The sequence below is a fragment of the Tribolium castaneum genome, chromosome 1, assembly GCF_031307605.1.
Source record: "Tribolium castaneum strain GA2 chromosome 1, icTriCast1.1, whole genome shotgun sequence".
In the NCBI taxonomy this organism is placed as follows: Eukaryota; Metazoa; Arthropoda; class Insecta; order Coleoptera; family Tenebrionidae; genus Tribolium; species Tribolium castaneum.
The window spans coordinates 6,876,147-6,891,656 of NC_087394.1; the positions used below are offsets into that span (position 1 = coordinate 6,876,147).

The following is a 15,510-nucleotide window of genomic DNA, read 5'->3' on the forward strand; positions in this document are numbered from 1 at the left end:
TTTTTTTTCATAACTAATTTTTTCAATTTTATGTTTCAGATGACTCGATTGACTTAAAGTGCGTGTTGTGGATTTTCGAGTGTTTAACAGACATTTAGTAGTGCGCGATTTTTTAAATTTCGAGTGATTAAATTACCAATGGAGGGGATCTTCTTGGAACCTGGACGCTGTAATCGTGCTACAAGGATCAGGATTAAAGGGTTAGTTCTAATATTTTTTTTAAATTAAGTATAAATCCGTAACGTTATACATAAAGTTATTTATTGAAAATTTGTACACTAATCTTGTGGTTTTCTATTTTCAGTAGGTCTATTCTAAGAAGAAGAGGGAACGAAGAGGACGCCCAGGGTGAGTGAATTTTAATTTCTTCTAAGTGAGGTGAAGTGTGTGAAAATGTGAGTGCAACATTTTAGAACACAGTAAGTATTTATCAGTATCCAAATATGAGTGAAAAATAATTAATTAATTGTAGATAAGACGTAATTCTCTCAAAGCTTTTGAAGAAAAATTTCCAGACATTTGACAAAGCATCTCTTAAATAATGAAGAAAAACATTCAAGCAAGCTCTAAACTAAGTATATTTTACGAATTTTATTTTGTTTTTTTTTCATAACTAATGTTTTCAATTTTTTGTTTCAGATGACTCGAGTGACTTAAAGTGCGTGTTGTGAACTTACAAGTGTTTAACGGACATTTAGTAGTGCGCGATTTTTTAAACTTCGAGTGATTAAAGTGCCAATGGAATGGATCTTCAGGGAATCTGGACGCTGTAATCGTGCTACAAGGATCGGGATTAAAGGGTTAGTTGTCATTTTTTTTCTCTAAAAGAATTAAGTATAAATCCGTAATGTTACACTTAAACGAATTTATCGAAAATTTGTATACTGATCTTGTGTTTTTTTATTTTCAGTTGGTCTATTCTAAGAAGAAGAGGGAACGAAGAGGATGCCAGGGGTGAGTGAATTTTAATTTTTTTTAAGTGAGGTGAGGTGAGGTGTGTGAATACGTGATTTTTAATGTGAGTGCGACATTTTAGAACACAGTAAGTTTTTATATCAAAATATGAGTGAAAATTAATTGTGTTTTAGATGAAACGTAATTCTCTCAAAGATTTTAAAGAAATTTTCCGGACTGAAGTCTTAGTGATTTTTAATTGTCATGTATTATTAACAATAAACAATCGGTGTCTTGATTTGGCGGCAATGTGATGGTGGTGGATTATCTAGTGGTTTTATAAAGTGAAAAATTGTGTTAAAACTATTGTTTTCTTATAAAATATTGCGCGATAGTTTGAAAAACTGTTCCGTGTATCCGGTTTTTCGACGATTTGCATTAATTAATCAATCGATAAGATTTGTTTAATCGACGACAGGAAAATTAACGTCCCCCCCAGTGGTTTTTTTGTGATCTTTAATTGTGACGTACTGGTGACAATAAACAATCGGTGTCTTGATTTGGCGGCAATGTGATGGTGGTGGATTATCTAGTGGTTTTATAACGTGAAAAAGTGTGTTAAAAAAATTGTTTTCTTATCAAATATTGTGCAAAAGTTTCAAAAAAACGTTTCGTGTTTCCGATGTTTCAATGATTTGCATCAATTAATCGATAAGATTTGGTTAATCGACGACAAGAAAAACAACACCCCCCTTCCCTGAAGATTTTTTAGTGATTTTTAATTGTGTCTTGATTAGGCGGAAATGTGATTGTGGTGGATTTTCCAATGGTTTTATGACGTGAAAAAGTGTGTTAGAACTGTTTTTATCTACCATATTGTGCAAAAATTTTAAGAAATGTTCGGTGTAGTTAGCAGTGATTAAAAATTCTTTGTAATTAGTGTAGTTGGTGTAGTTGATAGTTGGTGTTCGCAATGATGACGCCTTGAAGAAATCTGAAAATTCGTGAAATAAGAACAAAATATATTATCGCTGTGTGCAAATGTGTGCAATAAATAATAATTATTACTTACTCTTATTTAGGTATTCAATGCCAGGTCACTACAGGAACCCATGTAAAACGTTCTGAGGACTCAATTGGCGCCAAAAAGAGTGAAGAATTCAAGTAAGTTTTGCTTAGTAGTATGTTTTAATCCTAAAATTTGTAGCAAATTTCATTTGACTAAACTTATTTATTTTCCTGAAAAATATCCTTATTTAAAAAATCAGTCATGCTTTCAAATGAGTTGTCTGACTTATCTGTTAGGTTTGTTTCGGTATTAAAGAATTGTTCCTATTTTGCTGAGTACACGAAAAGAATCGATAAGTTTTTTAAATACTTACGTAAAAGGAAGAGTCGATACATTAACATAACCTTAACCTGGCTTTAATAAAAAAACATGAATGTTTTGCATCCAGTAGTGACAGATTTAGAGGTGATGTGATGACTCATGAGTAGCTTTAGTTATGAAATTATTAGCCGAAATCTATACTCCAGCAGTTTTCGAACTTATTATCCTTTTCCAAAAGCGACCAGTAATACACCTACCCTGAGCAGGGGCAGGGTTCAGTCTTTAGCTGCGTTCACGGTGTCGAATCTAAAGATGTTTTACGCACTTTCATTCCTAAACATTATTAATTTTTCCTATTTTTTGTTTCAGATAACTCAAGTGATCGTAAGTGCCTGTTGTGGACTTTCAAGTGCTTAACAGACATTTAGTAGTGCGCGATTTTTTAAATTTCGTGTGATTAAAGTGCCAATGGAAGGGATCTTCAGGGAATCTGGACGCTATAATCATGCTACAAGGATCAGGATTAAAGGGTGAGTTGTCTATATTTTTCTGTTTTAAGAAAATTAAATATAAATCCGTAATGTTATACATAAAGTAATTAATCGAAAATTTGTATATTGATTTTGTTTTTTTTTAAATTCCAGTAGGTCTGTTCTAAGGACAAGAGGGAATGAAGAAGATGCCCAGGGTGAGTGAATTTTATTTTTTTCTAAGTGAGGTGAAGTGTGTGAAAATGTGAGTGCAACATTTTAGAACTCAGTAAGTATTTATAAGTATCCAAATATGAGTGAAAATTAATAAATTAATTGTAGATGAAACGTAATTCTTTCAAAGCTTTTAAAGAAAAATTTGCACATAATTGACGAAGCATCTCTTAAATAGTGAAGAAAAACATTCACAGCAAGCTCGAGACTAAGTATATTGTACGAATTTGATTTTGTTTTTTTTTTTCATAACTAATTTTTTCAATTTTATGTTTCAGATGACTCGAGTGACTTAAAGTGCGTGTTGTGGATTTTCGAGTGTTTAACAGACATTTAGTAGTGCGCGATTTTTTAAATTTCGAGTGATTAAAGTGCCCATGGAAGGAATCTTCAGGGAATTTGGACGCTATAATCGTGCTACAAGGATCAGGATTAAAGGATTAGTTGCTATTTTTTTTTTCTAAAAAAATTAAGTTCAAATCCGTAATGTTACACTTAAACTAATTTATCGAAAATTTGTATACTGATCTTGTGTTTTTTTATTTCCAGTAGGTCTATTCTAAGAAGAAGAGGGAACGAAGAGGACGCCCATGGTGAGTGAATTTTAATTTTTTCTAAGTGCGGTGAAGTGTGTGAATATGTGAGTGCAACATTTTAGAACACAGTAAGTATTTATAAGTATCCAAATATGAGTGAAAATTAATTAGTTAATTGTAGATGAAACGTAATTCTCTCAAAGCTTTTGAAGAAAAATTTCCAGACATTTGACGAAGCATCTCTTAAACAATGAAGAAAAACGTTCACAGCAAGCTCAAGACTAAGTATATTGTACGAGTTTGATTTTGTTTCTTCATTCATTATTAATTTCTGTTATTTTTTGTTTCAGATAATTCTAGTGATCGTAAGTGCGTGATGTGGACTTTCAAGTGTTTAACAGACATTTAGTAGTGCGCGATTTTTTAAATTTCGAGTGATTAAAGTGCCAATGGAAGGGATCTTCAGGGAACTTGGACGCTATAATCGTGCTACAAGGATCAGGATTAGAGGGTTAGTGTCAATTTTTCTTTTCTAAAAAAATTATATATACTTATACATAAAGTAATTTATCGAAAATTTGTATACTGATCTTGTGGTTTTTTATTTTCAGTAGGTCTATTCTAAGAAGAAGAGGGAACGAAGAGGACGCCCAGGGTGAGTGAATTTTAATTTTTTTTAAGTGTGGTGAGGTGAGGTGAGGTGTGGTGTGTGAATATGTGATTTTTAATGTGAGTGCAACATTTTAGAACACAGTAAGTATATATTTATCAAAATATGAATAAAAATTAATTGTGTTGTAGATGGAACGTAATTCTATTAAACTTTTGAAGAAAACTTCGGGACTTTTGGCGAAGGATCATTTAAATAATGAAGAAAATAGTGAAGAAAAGTGTATTGTACGAATTTGAATTTGAATTGCTCCTATACAAGGTGAGTCCATTATCAGGTGTAGAAATGTATAGGCTTTAAGCCAAAACAAAGCAGTAAACTTTAGTAACAAAGTTAAGTTAAAATAAATATTCAGGATTTAATGCAAAATGTGAATTTCCTGGTTAGCTACAATGTGCACTATTACATAATTATGTAGATGGCTTTGCTTCGCGTCCCTGTTGGCGCCATCTCCTGACAACAACACGAAGACTTCTTTTTTTACCCGGAATCAATTTAAAATTATACTCTAAAAATAAAGCTGGACTGAGAAGCGTTTTGCATTTTTTTACCGATGGCATCTTACAAGTACTTATTTTAATGCAAATGATTTGGCACTGAAAGAATGTTATTATGAATCCGAAGTTTTAGTAAGCAAATTCTAATTAAGGCAAAAGCGAAAATAGGCATTAAAACATAAATATAAAATGAGTCAATGAGTAGGAGTGCTGCAGTTGGTGGGAGAATCAGCATCCTCCTCATCCTGCAGATACTTTATTTCAATTCTGAGGCTTATGCCGGTTGTGTGTGAGGTTTTTAATCACTAATTGTAACAAATAATTAATTCACACAGGTGAGGTGTTGTGATTTGTGTGTCTTTATTGTCTTTCTTCCTGTTTTAAACATTCATTTAATAAAAAAATTGTCTTTAACGTTGTAACGCTTTTGACAAACATTCTGTTAACAATAAAATGGATTATTAATTAATATCCATCTCCTAGGCACATTATCTAATTTTTTTATTCCAGGTTTTTGTTCTAATCCACCTTATGTAAGCAAGTACTAAAATTTTGCATTTCGCCTAGAGGCCGCAATAACATGTAACCTATACAAATAACCCAGGCCATGCCGTTTTGCTAATAATAGTTAATAGAACAAGCCGCTACCTTCTCTTCTATCTTTAAACCAAGATTTAGGTTTTCGCTCAATCCAGTTATGTTATTTTCTCCGATGTACTGAATATGTGGAAGCCAAGGTTAAATTCCCCGTTCCTGATTTTTGAAAATTCTGTGGTCAAGTAAAAAATTGCACGATTAATATTTGGTTACTGAAATCTGAAATGTTCATTCATCACGAAAAAATAATATTTTGTTATGGTTTGGCACACTGCGTATTGGCCAGAAATAGAAATTCGCCAACATACTTGTACCAGATTGTGAGTTTTGGGGCAATTTGTGTGTTCGCAGCCAGCCATTAGGCATAAATCATAAAAAATTGAAACAAACATTATGTTGGTGGTGTTGAGCATATGTATCTTAAATTTTATGAACTTAGTTTGTGTTTTAAGTCAAAATTTAGTTTCACATTGCCGTAGAAAGGGAAATATGTGTTATTTTTGAGACTTACCAAATTTACGGTTATCAGTGGGTGTTAACAGAGCGTATTGCTACAGATTTAAATTTTTATTTATTAGCCGTTGTCAGTGGAACTTGGCACAGATTTTCGACCATAAATTTGAAATGTTTTCAATGGTTTTTCTTTACTGGCTTATTTTAGTTACTTGAACCCAAAACGTAAATCACGTAATGGTCTCTTTTAGGTTTGGAAATTGAAAAATCGATAAAATAAAGTGGGAATGATTTTTTCATGTAATTTATGATCTTGTCAAATTTTTATTTCCATAAATTTCTATACTACAATCAAAATTGTCTGTTATTTTTTTCTTTGTTTATCTAATGGGATGACGTAATAAAGTATTCTTGTCTAACGAAAAACTACAACCACATCTTTGCTTTCAAGCAAATATTGTAATTAATATTTCTTATTTAACATGAGCCTAATAACTGTAACAAGTAGCAAGTGTTTTTTTTATTTTGAAGTGAATAAAACGCTTAGGAAAATGTAATGAAAAAATATTTCCAAAAGTTCTTTCTTTGAAAACTCACCACAAAGCAAGCAAAATATATTTCTTCAAATAAATAATTTATTTAATAGAAAAAAAATAGATAAAATGTAAACTTCCTTTTGTTAAAAATGATTTATGAATTAATTATATCTTATAGTTTTGCTTTTTTACGATAAACATATTTTTACAGTTTTAAAATTAAAGGTACTTACTTCAGAATAAAATAAATATTATTTTCGTTGATGGTCAAAGTACTAAGAAAATATACATTGGCCCGGTTTTATTGTCACCTGTTGTAAATCGACTGTTTGTGTAAAAGCATTAATGGTCAAAAGTTGTTGATTTTGATCAAATGCCATCATTTTATATTTAACTGTAAAGACAGAGGCATTAAATTTACTAGAAAATTTATTAAAAGATTTGTTAAAAATACGTTTTCACAATCATTTATCTACACAAGAATAGTTATCCAAAAATAAATGTTACTTTACAATACCCAAATGTTTTTTAAAAGCAGAGTAACTGACAGTGTTATTATTATCTGGACTGATTAGCTACCCCATTTACCATTTTGTAAATGATTACGCAAGTCACCGCATTCTTTTAATTACTGCGAACGAAATTTTTACGTAATTTGGTTAAATCTTTTCACATTTGTAGCATTAATTATTTCAATATTTCTGCAAAATAATCCGTAAGACCTGCAATTTGCAGGACATTTTGATAAGACAATTTGTACACTTGCAGAATTATGATAACTTGAGGATTTTTTATTTTTTTTTTATTTATAAAGATTCAGCTTATTCAATAATTCACTTGTTTTTCCAAAATCCATAAAAATTAATTGTTGTATTGTCACTTGGTCAAAATAATCCGAGTATATCTATTATTATTAATATAATAATTATAATTGTGATGCTGAGGTACAAAGGGCTTTAGGTGTATTGAAAAACAGAGATTGTACCTTTTTAATTTAGATTTAGATAAAAATCAAAGATAAAACTTAAACAGCAAAACACGAAGCTTCTTAAAATTATTCACTTTAGAATCTAAGGAAAACATAAAAAAAATAAAAAGTGTAAGAAAATAACGGTTTTGTTTTCATGACTAAGTTCATTATACTATTAAATTTAAATTACGAGTGGGTACTTTTTGTATAATATCTTTAATTTTTAATTATCGTGTAATCTTTTTCTTATACAAAAGTTTGTGCATCAAAATACACACTGTTCAAAAATGTCAGTTCATCAAATTACCTATGAAATTTGAACGTAATGTGCCGCTTAATTTAAATTGTGAACGTCATCAGAGTGACGGATCCATCAAAATAAGGCAAAAATGGTTTTTTAATCTAAAAATAAAAGCATGCATAACAACAAAAATCATAGGAATATAAAAAACAAATCAAGACAAACCCTACATTTAAAACAATTTTGCCGAAAAATGCTAAAAAGTAAGTAAAAAGCTTCTTCAAAGATTTGGCAGAGATGACAGTACTCAGAAACTACAATAGTATGAACAACCATTTTTGAACACATTATACAATCACACAGAAAGTTTTATTTAGCTGCTGACCTGCCATATACTGTTTTATTTGAAAAATGTTATTCAAAATTTTTTTTGCCCAACTTGAATCTGTCACTTGGGTCAAGATGAGAGAAATGTTGAAGTTTATTCGAACATTTCAAGAACAAAGTGATGAAGATATACATTTTTATTTCCATTTTTGTTACTTTGTTAATGTATTTTTTGTTTGAAATAGTGAAATTTTTGTCTAAAGTTTAGACTCAGACTCTCTTTTTACACACAAATCAAATAACAATACAATTTTGGAACTCGACGTCTATCATTTTATTCTCATTTTCTGATAAATGCTACAAATTTACTATAAACTGTACAAAATGTACAATTACTGTTGCATTATTTCTCGTGAATTACCCTTTATGTACTTGTTCAAAAAAACAATTTTTTGTTAAAATTAGTAATAAATACTTAATTAATATATTAATAAATAAGATGTGCCTATGAGAAAAATTAATATACAGCGTGCTCAAAAATTGGCGCACCAACTCAATGGTGTGTGATAGAGAACTGGTTACATATAAAGGTAAAAATAGTAAAAAAATTCTTTGCATTAAAGTTATTGATAAATAACTAATTTTAAATAAATGATATGTGGCAACGTTGTCTAACAGTCATAATCGCAATAGAATTTGATCAACAATAAAAATAAATTATTTTTGAAACGGTTTCCTAGGAAATAATTCCCAGCGTTGGCACATCTACAAACTGTGATTTTTTTGATGAATTTTAATTTTTTTAAATTAAAAAAACTGCTAAAGTCTGATGGAAAATTTAAAAATAATTGTTCATCATTGTGTTAGGAAATGATTACTTAGTGTGAAACATAAAAACATTAAAAATAATGAAAACTGAAGAAGTTAACAAAATAAGTTTGAAGTTCCAGATTTTTTAAAATATGACTTTAGGAATTTTTTCAAGATTTTTCCCGTGATCCACACATGCTTCTCAACAACGTACCACTGAGTTGGTGCGCCAGTTTTTGAGTACCCTGTATAATGTCCAAATTGGATATTATACAAAATTAGGAAGAAAAGGAGAAAACTAAATATCAATTCTAAAAATTGTTGACCCCTCCTGAATAAGTAGTTAATAATAATCTTGCAAAATGTGAGTTTTTGAGCGATTTGAAGTTTAAACTAAATATTCGTACTTAAAAAAATATTAGAAACTAACGGGCCCTGATAAAGACAAAAACATTGTTGAAAGCTCAAATAACTAGATTGTTTCTTTCTTATATTTTTACCAACAAAATCGCTACAGAAGTTTACGTATAGTGTTAAGTTTGACTATCTTTGGTAAAATTCCAGCGTCTTTAATGATGTGATAAGCTGATAAGTGTGAAAGTTTTAATTGTCTGGAAAAAACGATGCTAAAGTAAAAAATCTACTCGTAGTGAAAAAAGAACACCAAGTATCTGTATTTATATTTAATAAAATATGAAACCAACAAATTATAAGTTAAAACGCTCTTCGCCTCTTTGTTATTGATTATTTCTAACACGAAATAAAATGGCTTAGTACAAACCATTTCTTGACAAAATAAGTATAGGACCTCGACGACAGTTTTAAAAAATAAATTGCAGGGTTTTTCACAACAAATAACAATTTTTTTTTTGGAGAAAATTTCAAATTAAGTATTGCCTTAATACTTTGTTGTTTACAACGTCCTTGTTTTAGAAAAATGTCGAACAGACCGATCCTCAGCAGACCCCGAACCCGCATCTACGACGCCAATTACAACATTGGCCAAAACTATTACAGATCGGCTTTGGACAGCATAGACCGCAAATACTCACCTCGAGCTCCCTCTCCTCTGCGGCCCTCAATCGCTCGTGACATCCTCGATCGTCATGACGAAGCTTTCGCCGACGAAGACTTGGCAACTTCTCGTCTCCGAGCCGAAAAAACAATCCGACAAAACCACCTTTTCGACTCCCGTGGAGGACGCATTGCTCAGCGTGCTTTAGATTTAGTTGAAAATGACATAGACGAAGAGGTGCGCTTTCCATCCTGTGTCCCTCAACTAATTCATTGAACGCATTACGAGGCATGATGTAATTCTATGCCATTTTATGTGTTGTTGTATCTTCTGGTTGTCTTATGAAGGGTTTCCGACTTTTGGCGCCCTATTTTAGACTAGGGTTTCTGATTTCTCGTCTCATTTTTTCCAGAAACCCGAGAATTCTCGAATCTTGCAGAAATTTCCAAAATTTTTAAAACTCAGATAAATTGTTACTCAAATACAAAATAAAATAACATTTATTGGGTATGCTATCTATTACATATATTACATTTTGTTTAATTTAAAATTTGAATTACTTTAAACATTTTTTAACAAAACCAAAACTAAAAATTACTTGATCGTTCGGCACATAAATAAAAATATGAATGTAGTAGAGATCAAGGGAAAACAAAACAATTCAACTTGCCTTATTCGTATATTTCTGAGATATACAGGGTGTTAGAAAATATTTTTTTTACATAAGTCGTAAACACGAACCCCCTGCCTCACCTAAAATTGAACTAAGCTACAATACAAACTTATGTTTTTATATTTATAGCTTTTAAAACTAATGATTTTTGTTTAAACTTTTATTGGTCGATTTTGCCTAGTTTTTCGAATAGCAAAAACAGGCTTTTTTAAAAATTTTTTCTCAAAAACTAAAATTTCTATAAAAGAGGGACTTTTACCATTTTTATAGAAAAATTTTCAGTATTTTAGGATATAGTTTTTTTAGCTCATGCGGCTATAAAAAAAATGAGAGGTTTGTTAAAAATCAAGAACTAAACAATTTTAAATGGAACTCCCTATTTTTTATTTTTGCATCTAAAGTATCTTTAAACTTCTATCTAATAAGTAATAAGAATAACACTTAAGTTATTATTTTAACGTAATTATTGATTAACGTATCCTCACTGTAAAACACTTATCTAATCGGAAGGTAAGTGAAAATCGTGAAGACTCTAAAGATCCGATTTTTGCAAATCAAAGCTAAATATGTCACTTATTACATACATAGAAATGTTAAAACGGAAATAAAGAAGTTCTAAACGAAAAATTTTTACCTAAATTTTACAGAATTATTTTTTGGTAGTAAAATAATTCAGTTTGGCTACGAGCATTATTTTGATAAATTAAATAAATTAAAAATATTGTTTCTGCATTAAAAAACATTTTTTTCTTTTATAAGAAGTTATAAAGGGCGTTCCAGCGAGTAGGTAAAGTCCATTATTCACTTTCAAGTGTTAGAAATGTAATATTTTTTCCATAAACCGTAGATACTAACCTCCTGCCTCAGCTAAAATTATTTAAAAAATACCCATACAGAGTGTATATTTTTTGCATTTCTAGATGTAGCTTTTAAAAGTAATGATTTTGTTGATTTTGCGTAGTTTTTTTATTAAATATTTTAATACTTTTAAAAACGCATCGCTTAAAAACAAAAATCCCTAGAAAAGTGGGACTTTCACCACTTTAAACAAGAATGTTCAAATTTTAAAAATATATTTTTTGTAGCTGACTATCAAGAAAATAAAAAAAATATCAATAAATATAAATAAAGGAAATAAAAAATGATACGTTTGTTGAAAGTTGAATAACTTAAAAATTTTAAATGGGACTTCCAATTTTTTATTTTTGTATCTAAAAGAACTTTAATTGTCTACCTAAAAATATTGACAGTTAAGTGTTTCTTGCTGATTACTCAAAAGAAATTATTAAAAATTTTTAAATAATGTTTCAGTAATCGTAATGTGAAATTTTCAGAATAATAATTTTAATGTTACCCTTAGGTCATTATTCGTCATTAAGTTTCAGTGTCAAATATCTTTTAATTATTAACTTAAGGCATTTGAAACCTTATGTTTCAATTTAATAGTCTTTGAGAAGAAAAACCAAAAATATAGAAAGTTCTATTACACATTTTTAAGTTACTCAACTTTTAACAAACTTCATAATTTTTCTACGTTTCTAATAACAATTTGCTAATCAATTGGTACAGGTTTAAGTTTGAACTTTTCCCATTAAAGTGGTGAAAATGTTACTTTTTTAGGCTTTTTAGTTTTTATAAAATATTTTTTAATAAGCATGAGTTTGTATTTTGTAGCTTTATTTCCAAAACACCCCGTATATGTATAAATAATTTTAGGTAGATAATTACAACTTACGGCAAAAAAATTAATTAATTTTCTAACATTTAAAGATGAATAATGGACTTATCCACTTGCTGAGATACCCTGTGGAATATGTAACATTTATTTCGAAAAAATCGTCCAAAAATTGCAATACAAACAATGTTTGCGTCTTTTCTTTTTAAGTATGCAGGGCTGATTAATAGTCCGTAACATCCCACAAAAATTGATGCAAAATTTTTCCTTTTATCATTTTTTTCTATGACTGTTTTGCTTTTAGTTGTGTTTCTCCAAAGCAACTTAAACAACAAACTTCATAATTTTTCTACATTCCTTAAGGCAATGTGGTACAGATTTAAGTTCGAACTTTTCCCTTTAAACGGGTGAAAGTCTTACATTTTAAGATTCTTCGTTTTTGTGTAATAAATTGTTTAAGTAAACATGTGTTTGTCAAAAAAATCAAATTATTTTAAAAACTAAGCAGAATCGATCAAAACAGGTTTAGATCAAAATCGTCAGTAATAAAACCTACGTTTAAAAGGGCAACAAAATTTAAGGTGTTACATTTACATTTTCATTTTGTATTTTGTAGCTCATTTCCGAAACAGCCTGTATATTTGAAAATAGTTTTAGGTAGGTAGATACAACTTACGGCAAAAAAATTATTAATTTTCTAGCATTTAGAGGTGAATAATGGACTTTATCCACTCTCTGAGCTACCCTGTAGAATATGCATCCTTCTTTTTGAAAAGATCGTCAAAAAATTGCAATGCAAGCAATGTTTGCGTCTTTTCTTTTTAAGTTTATAGAAAAAAATGATGCAGACTTTACGTTTTATCATTTTCTCAATGTGAAGACTTTTTTTTCTGTTACTGTTTTTGCTTTTAATTCAATTTCTCATATCTAGCAACTTAACAAGTTTTGACGAACTAATGTCAGACTTTATATTTATTTACAATTTTTAATGGTGAAGTTTGAGATAGTTAGCGCTCTGAAATTAAATTTATTTGCCAAAACCCTGTATATATAAAAAACTATTAACATTCAGATAAATCAAGTTGTTTTTTTCTGAGCTTTGCTATTAACTGTTTCAAAACTATAAAAACGCCAACGTCGCATTTTCTCTCAAAATTAGCATGCATGATGTAAATTACACTTTCAATGAGAGATCTAATCATTAATATCTATTTTTTGTTGGTAACATTTTATGCCTTCTTTTAATATCTGAATTCTAGATTATAAACACTTTTTTAAAACACGTTTCCCATAGCAACGCGTTTTAAATTAATGTTTTCACTATTTTAAAACGTGTGTTAAATTAAAATATTCCAACAAAAAAATTTGAAAAACACTTACGCAAAAACACTTAAAGTTCTCGGGTGTCTAGGTATGTAACTCGCATACGCTCGTTGCATAACGACAGCCTTCAGACTTTAAGCTTGTGTTTTCGCACTCGTACTATTAATAACTATTTTGCAATTTTATCAATCTTATTAAAAAAAATAAATCAGTAAAATGCGACGTTGGCGTTTTTATAGTTTTGAAACAGCTTATATCTAGTTATAAAATATTTTCACAACTGTTAAATCATGCCATAGAATTGATTATTAGCTCAATTTCTTGACTTTTTTCTCGAGAATTCTCGTTTCGATCAGAAACCCTATTTTAGACAAACGCGAGCCTCAAACCTTCTTCACAAGAGAAACAGACCGTTACTGTGTGCAAAATGGTTTAATCCTTTTTAGTGTACATATACCTACATTCTTTCTTAGACAAGAATGGTTCGTGTCATAACTCGCTGCTTGTTTTAGTGTTAATATTTTGTTGTATTGACTTTGTGGATTCTTTGTCAGTTACTCCAGATTTGGCTGTGCTGGGGCCACTTTTCCCCTAGTAGTAAAAACTAATTAATCTTCTAGACTGCTTCGACTTTGAAACGCATCAGAGCCAACAAGAAAGTGCATATGCTCGATGACTCCGACTTTGACAGTACCGTCGACAACATTAACTCACACCGTCTGTTGGAACGGTCCGAAAAGGCGCTCCGAAGCGTCGGTCTTAACGAAAACTCACGTCGGGCTTTGGACGAAGACGTTTCCATCAAGCGACGTTCGCTCAAAGTTTCGTTCGAAAACGAGACCCAAAACGGGGACATGGTGAAGTGGAGTCCTCTCCAGCAACGTTCCGATGAGAGGGAGAGTGCTGCTGCCATAAGGGCACGCAAATCAAGGGACAGGATTCTTGATTTGGAGGACGAAATGGCCGCAATGACCGAAAAGCAAGCAGCAAGGGAGCGCAGAGCGGCTAGGTTTAAGGCATTGGTTGCTGAAAGCACGGAACAAACTGAAGCGGCACAATCGGCCCTTCAAGCGATTAGCTTTAAGTCCAGGAGGGAACAAAGGACCTTGGAGGAGTAAGGGCTCCGATAGGGCTTGTAGAAAGAATTGATTTGCGATCGTGTATTGTTCGTTTTTGTTATCAGCATTTTCTTATTGTTCTGCTTCAGGTAAATATAATTTATGTATAATGAGAAATAAACTGTAATTTACGAACTAAACGTGTTTTTGGCAAACCGTTCCTTCATTTGTTACATTATTTTTATTATCCTTTGTTGGTGCATGAATTTAATAAATCATTATTACATCGTTAGTTGTTATATGGAAAGAGAGTCGTGTGAAATCAGCCACAGGTTTCTTAAGTGAAGACGACTGATGACTTGGTTATAAAGGAGAGAACTTATAAACACCCTTTTATAACAACGTTCCTTTCAAAGATCTCAGAAATTATTTTTTTAAGAATTCTTGTCTTAGAAAGCAAAACGCGTTCTACGAAAAAAATATCTTACTTTTTATTGAATTCAATTGTCTAATCAGATTTTCTGGCAACTTCTCTTTAATTCTTTAATAACCTGTCTACAATCCTGGTCTTGGAAATTATTTATTCTTATAAAAGTCTAATCTGACAAAACAAAACTCCTGATAACTACAAAAAAAATGTTTTATAAATGTAGCCTCAATCCTGGTCTTAGAAATTATTTATTTTTGAAAAATTTTGATCTTACAAAACATAGTTATGGAAAAAATTCTATTTTTTTTAATTACAATGATTAAGCAGATTTTTTAAAATTCACCCTTCAGTGTAGTCTAAACTCTGGTCTTAGATGAAATTGCGTATTTATTTATGAAAAATTTTGATCTCACAAAACAGGTTATTCGTTATACGAATAAATTTTTTGTTTTTTTTTAATTAAACTACGCAGATTTCTTTTAAGATTCATTTTTTAACGTAGACTCAACCCTGGTCTTTAAATTATTTTTGAAAAATTTGGATCTGACAAAACACAACGCGTTATACGAATAAATTTCTTGTTTTTAATTGAAGTAACTGTCTTTTGAATTATTTATTCTTGAAAAATTCTAATCTGACAAAACAAAACTCGTTATATCTACAAAAAAATTCTCATTTTTTTTTAAATTAAATCTGCTAAATAGACCTTTTTTGAAAATTCACTTTTTAACATAGCCTTAACCCTGGTCTTCAAAATTATTTATTTTTAAA

General features: G+C 30.3%; 1 protein-coding gene and 1 long non-coding RNA gene across 2 annotated transcripts; both read left to right on the plus strand.

Moving 5' to 3' along the window:
• The first annotated feature begins 309 nt into the window (after positions 1–309).
• On the plus strand, positions 310–3,969 carry LOC135266346 (uncharacterized). Its single transcript, XR_010334330.1, has 4 exons — positions 310–2,058; positions 2,594–2,754; positions 2,869–3,147; positions 3,207–3,969. It is a non-coding gene; the product is annotated as an uncharacterized LOC135266346 (long non-coding RNA).
• Positions 3,970–4,826: 857 nt separating this feature from the next.
• LOC657683 (uncharacterized) lies at positions 4,827–14,509 on the plus strand. The gene is made up of 3 exons (XM_964130.5): positions 4,827–4,966; positions 9,499–9,817; positions 13,872–14,509. Exons 2-3 carry the CDS (start codon positions 9,503–9,505, stop codon positions 14,367–14,369), a joined length of 813 nt encoding a protein of 270 aa, XP_969223.1. The 5' UTR covers positions 4,827–4,966; positions 9,499–9,502; the 3' UTR covers positions 14,370–14,509.
• Positions 14,510–15,510: the final 1,001 nt, after the last annotated feature.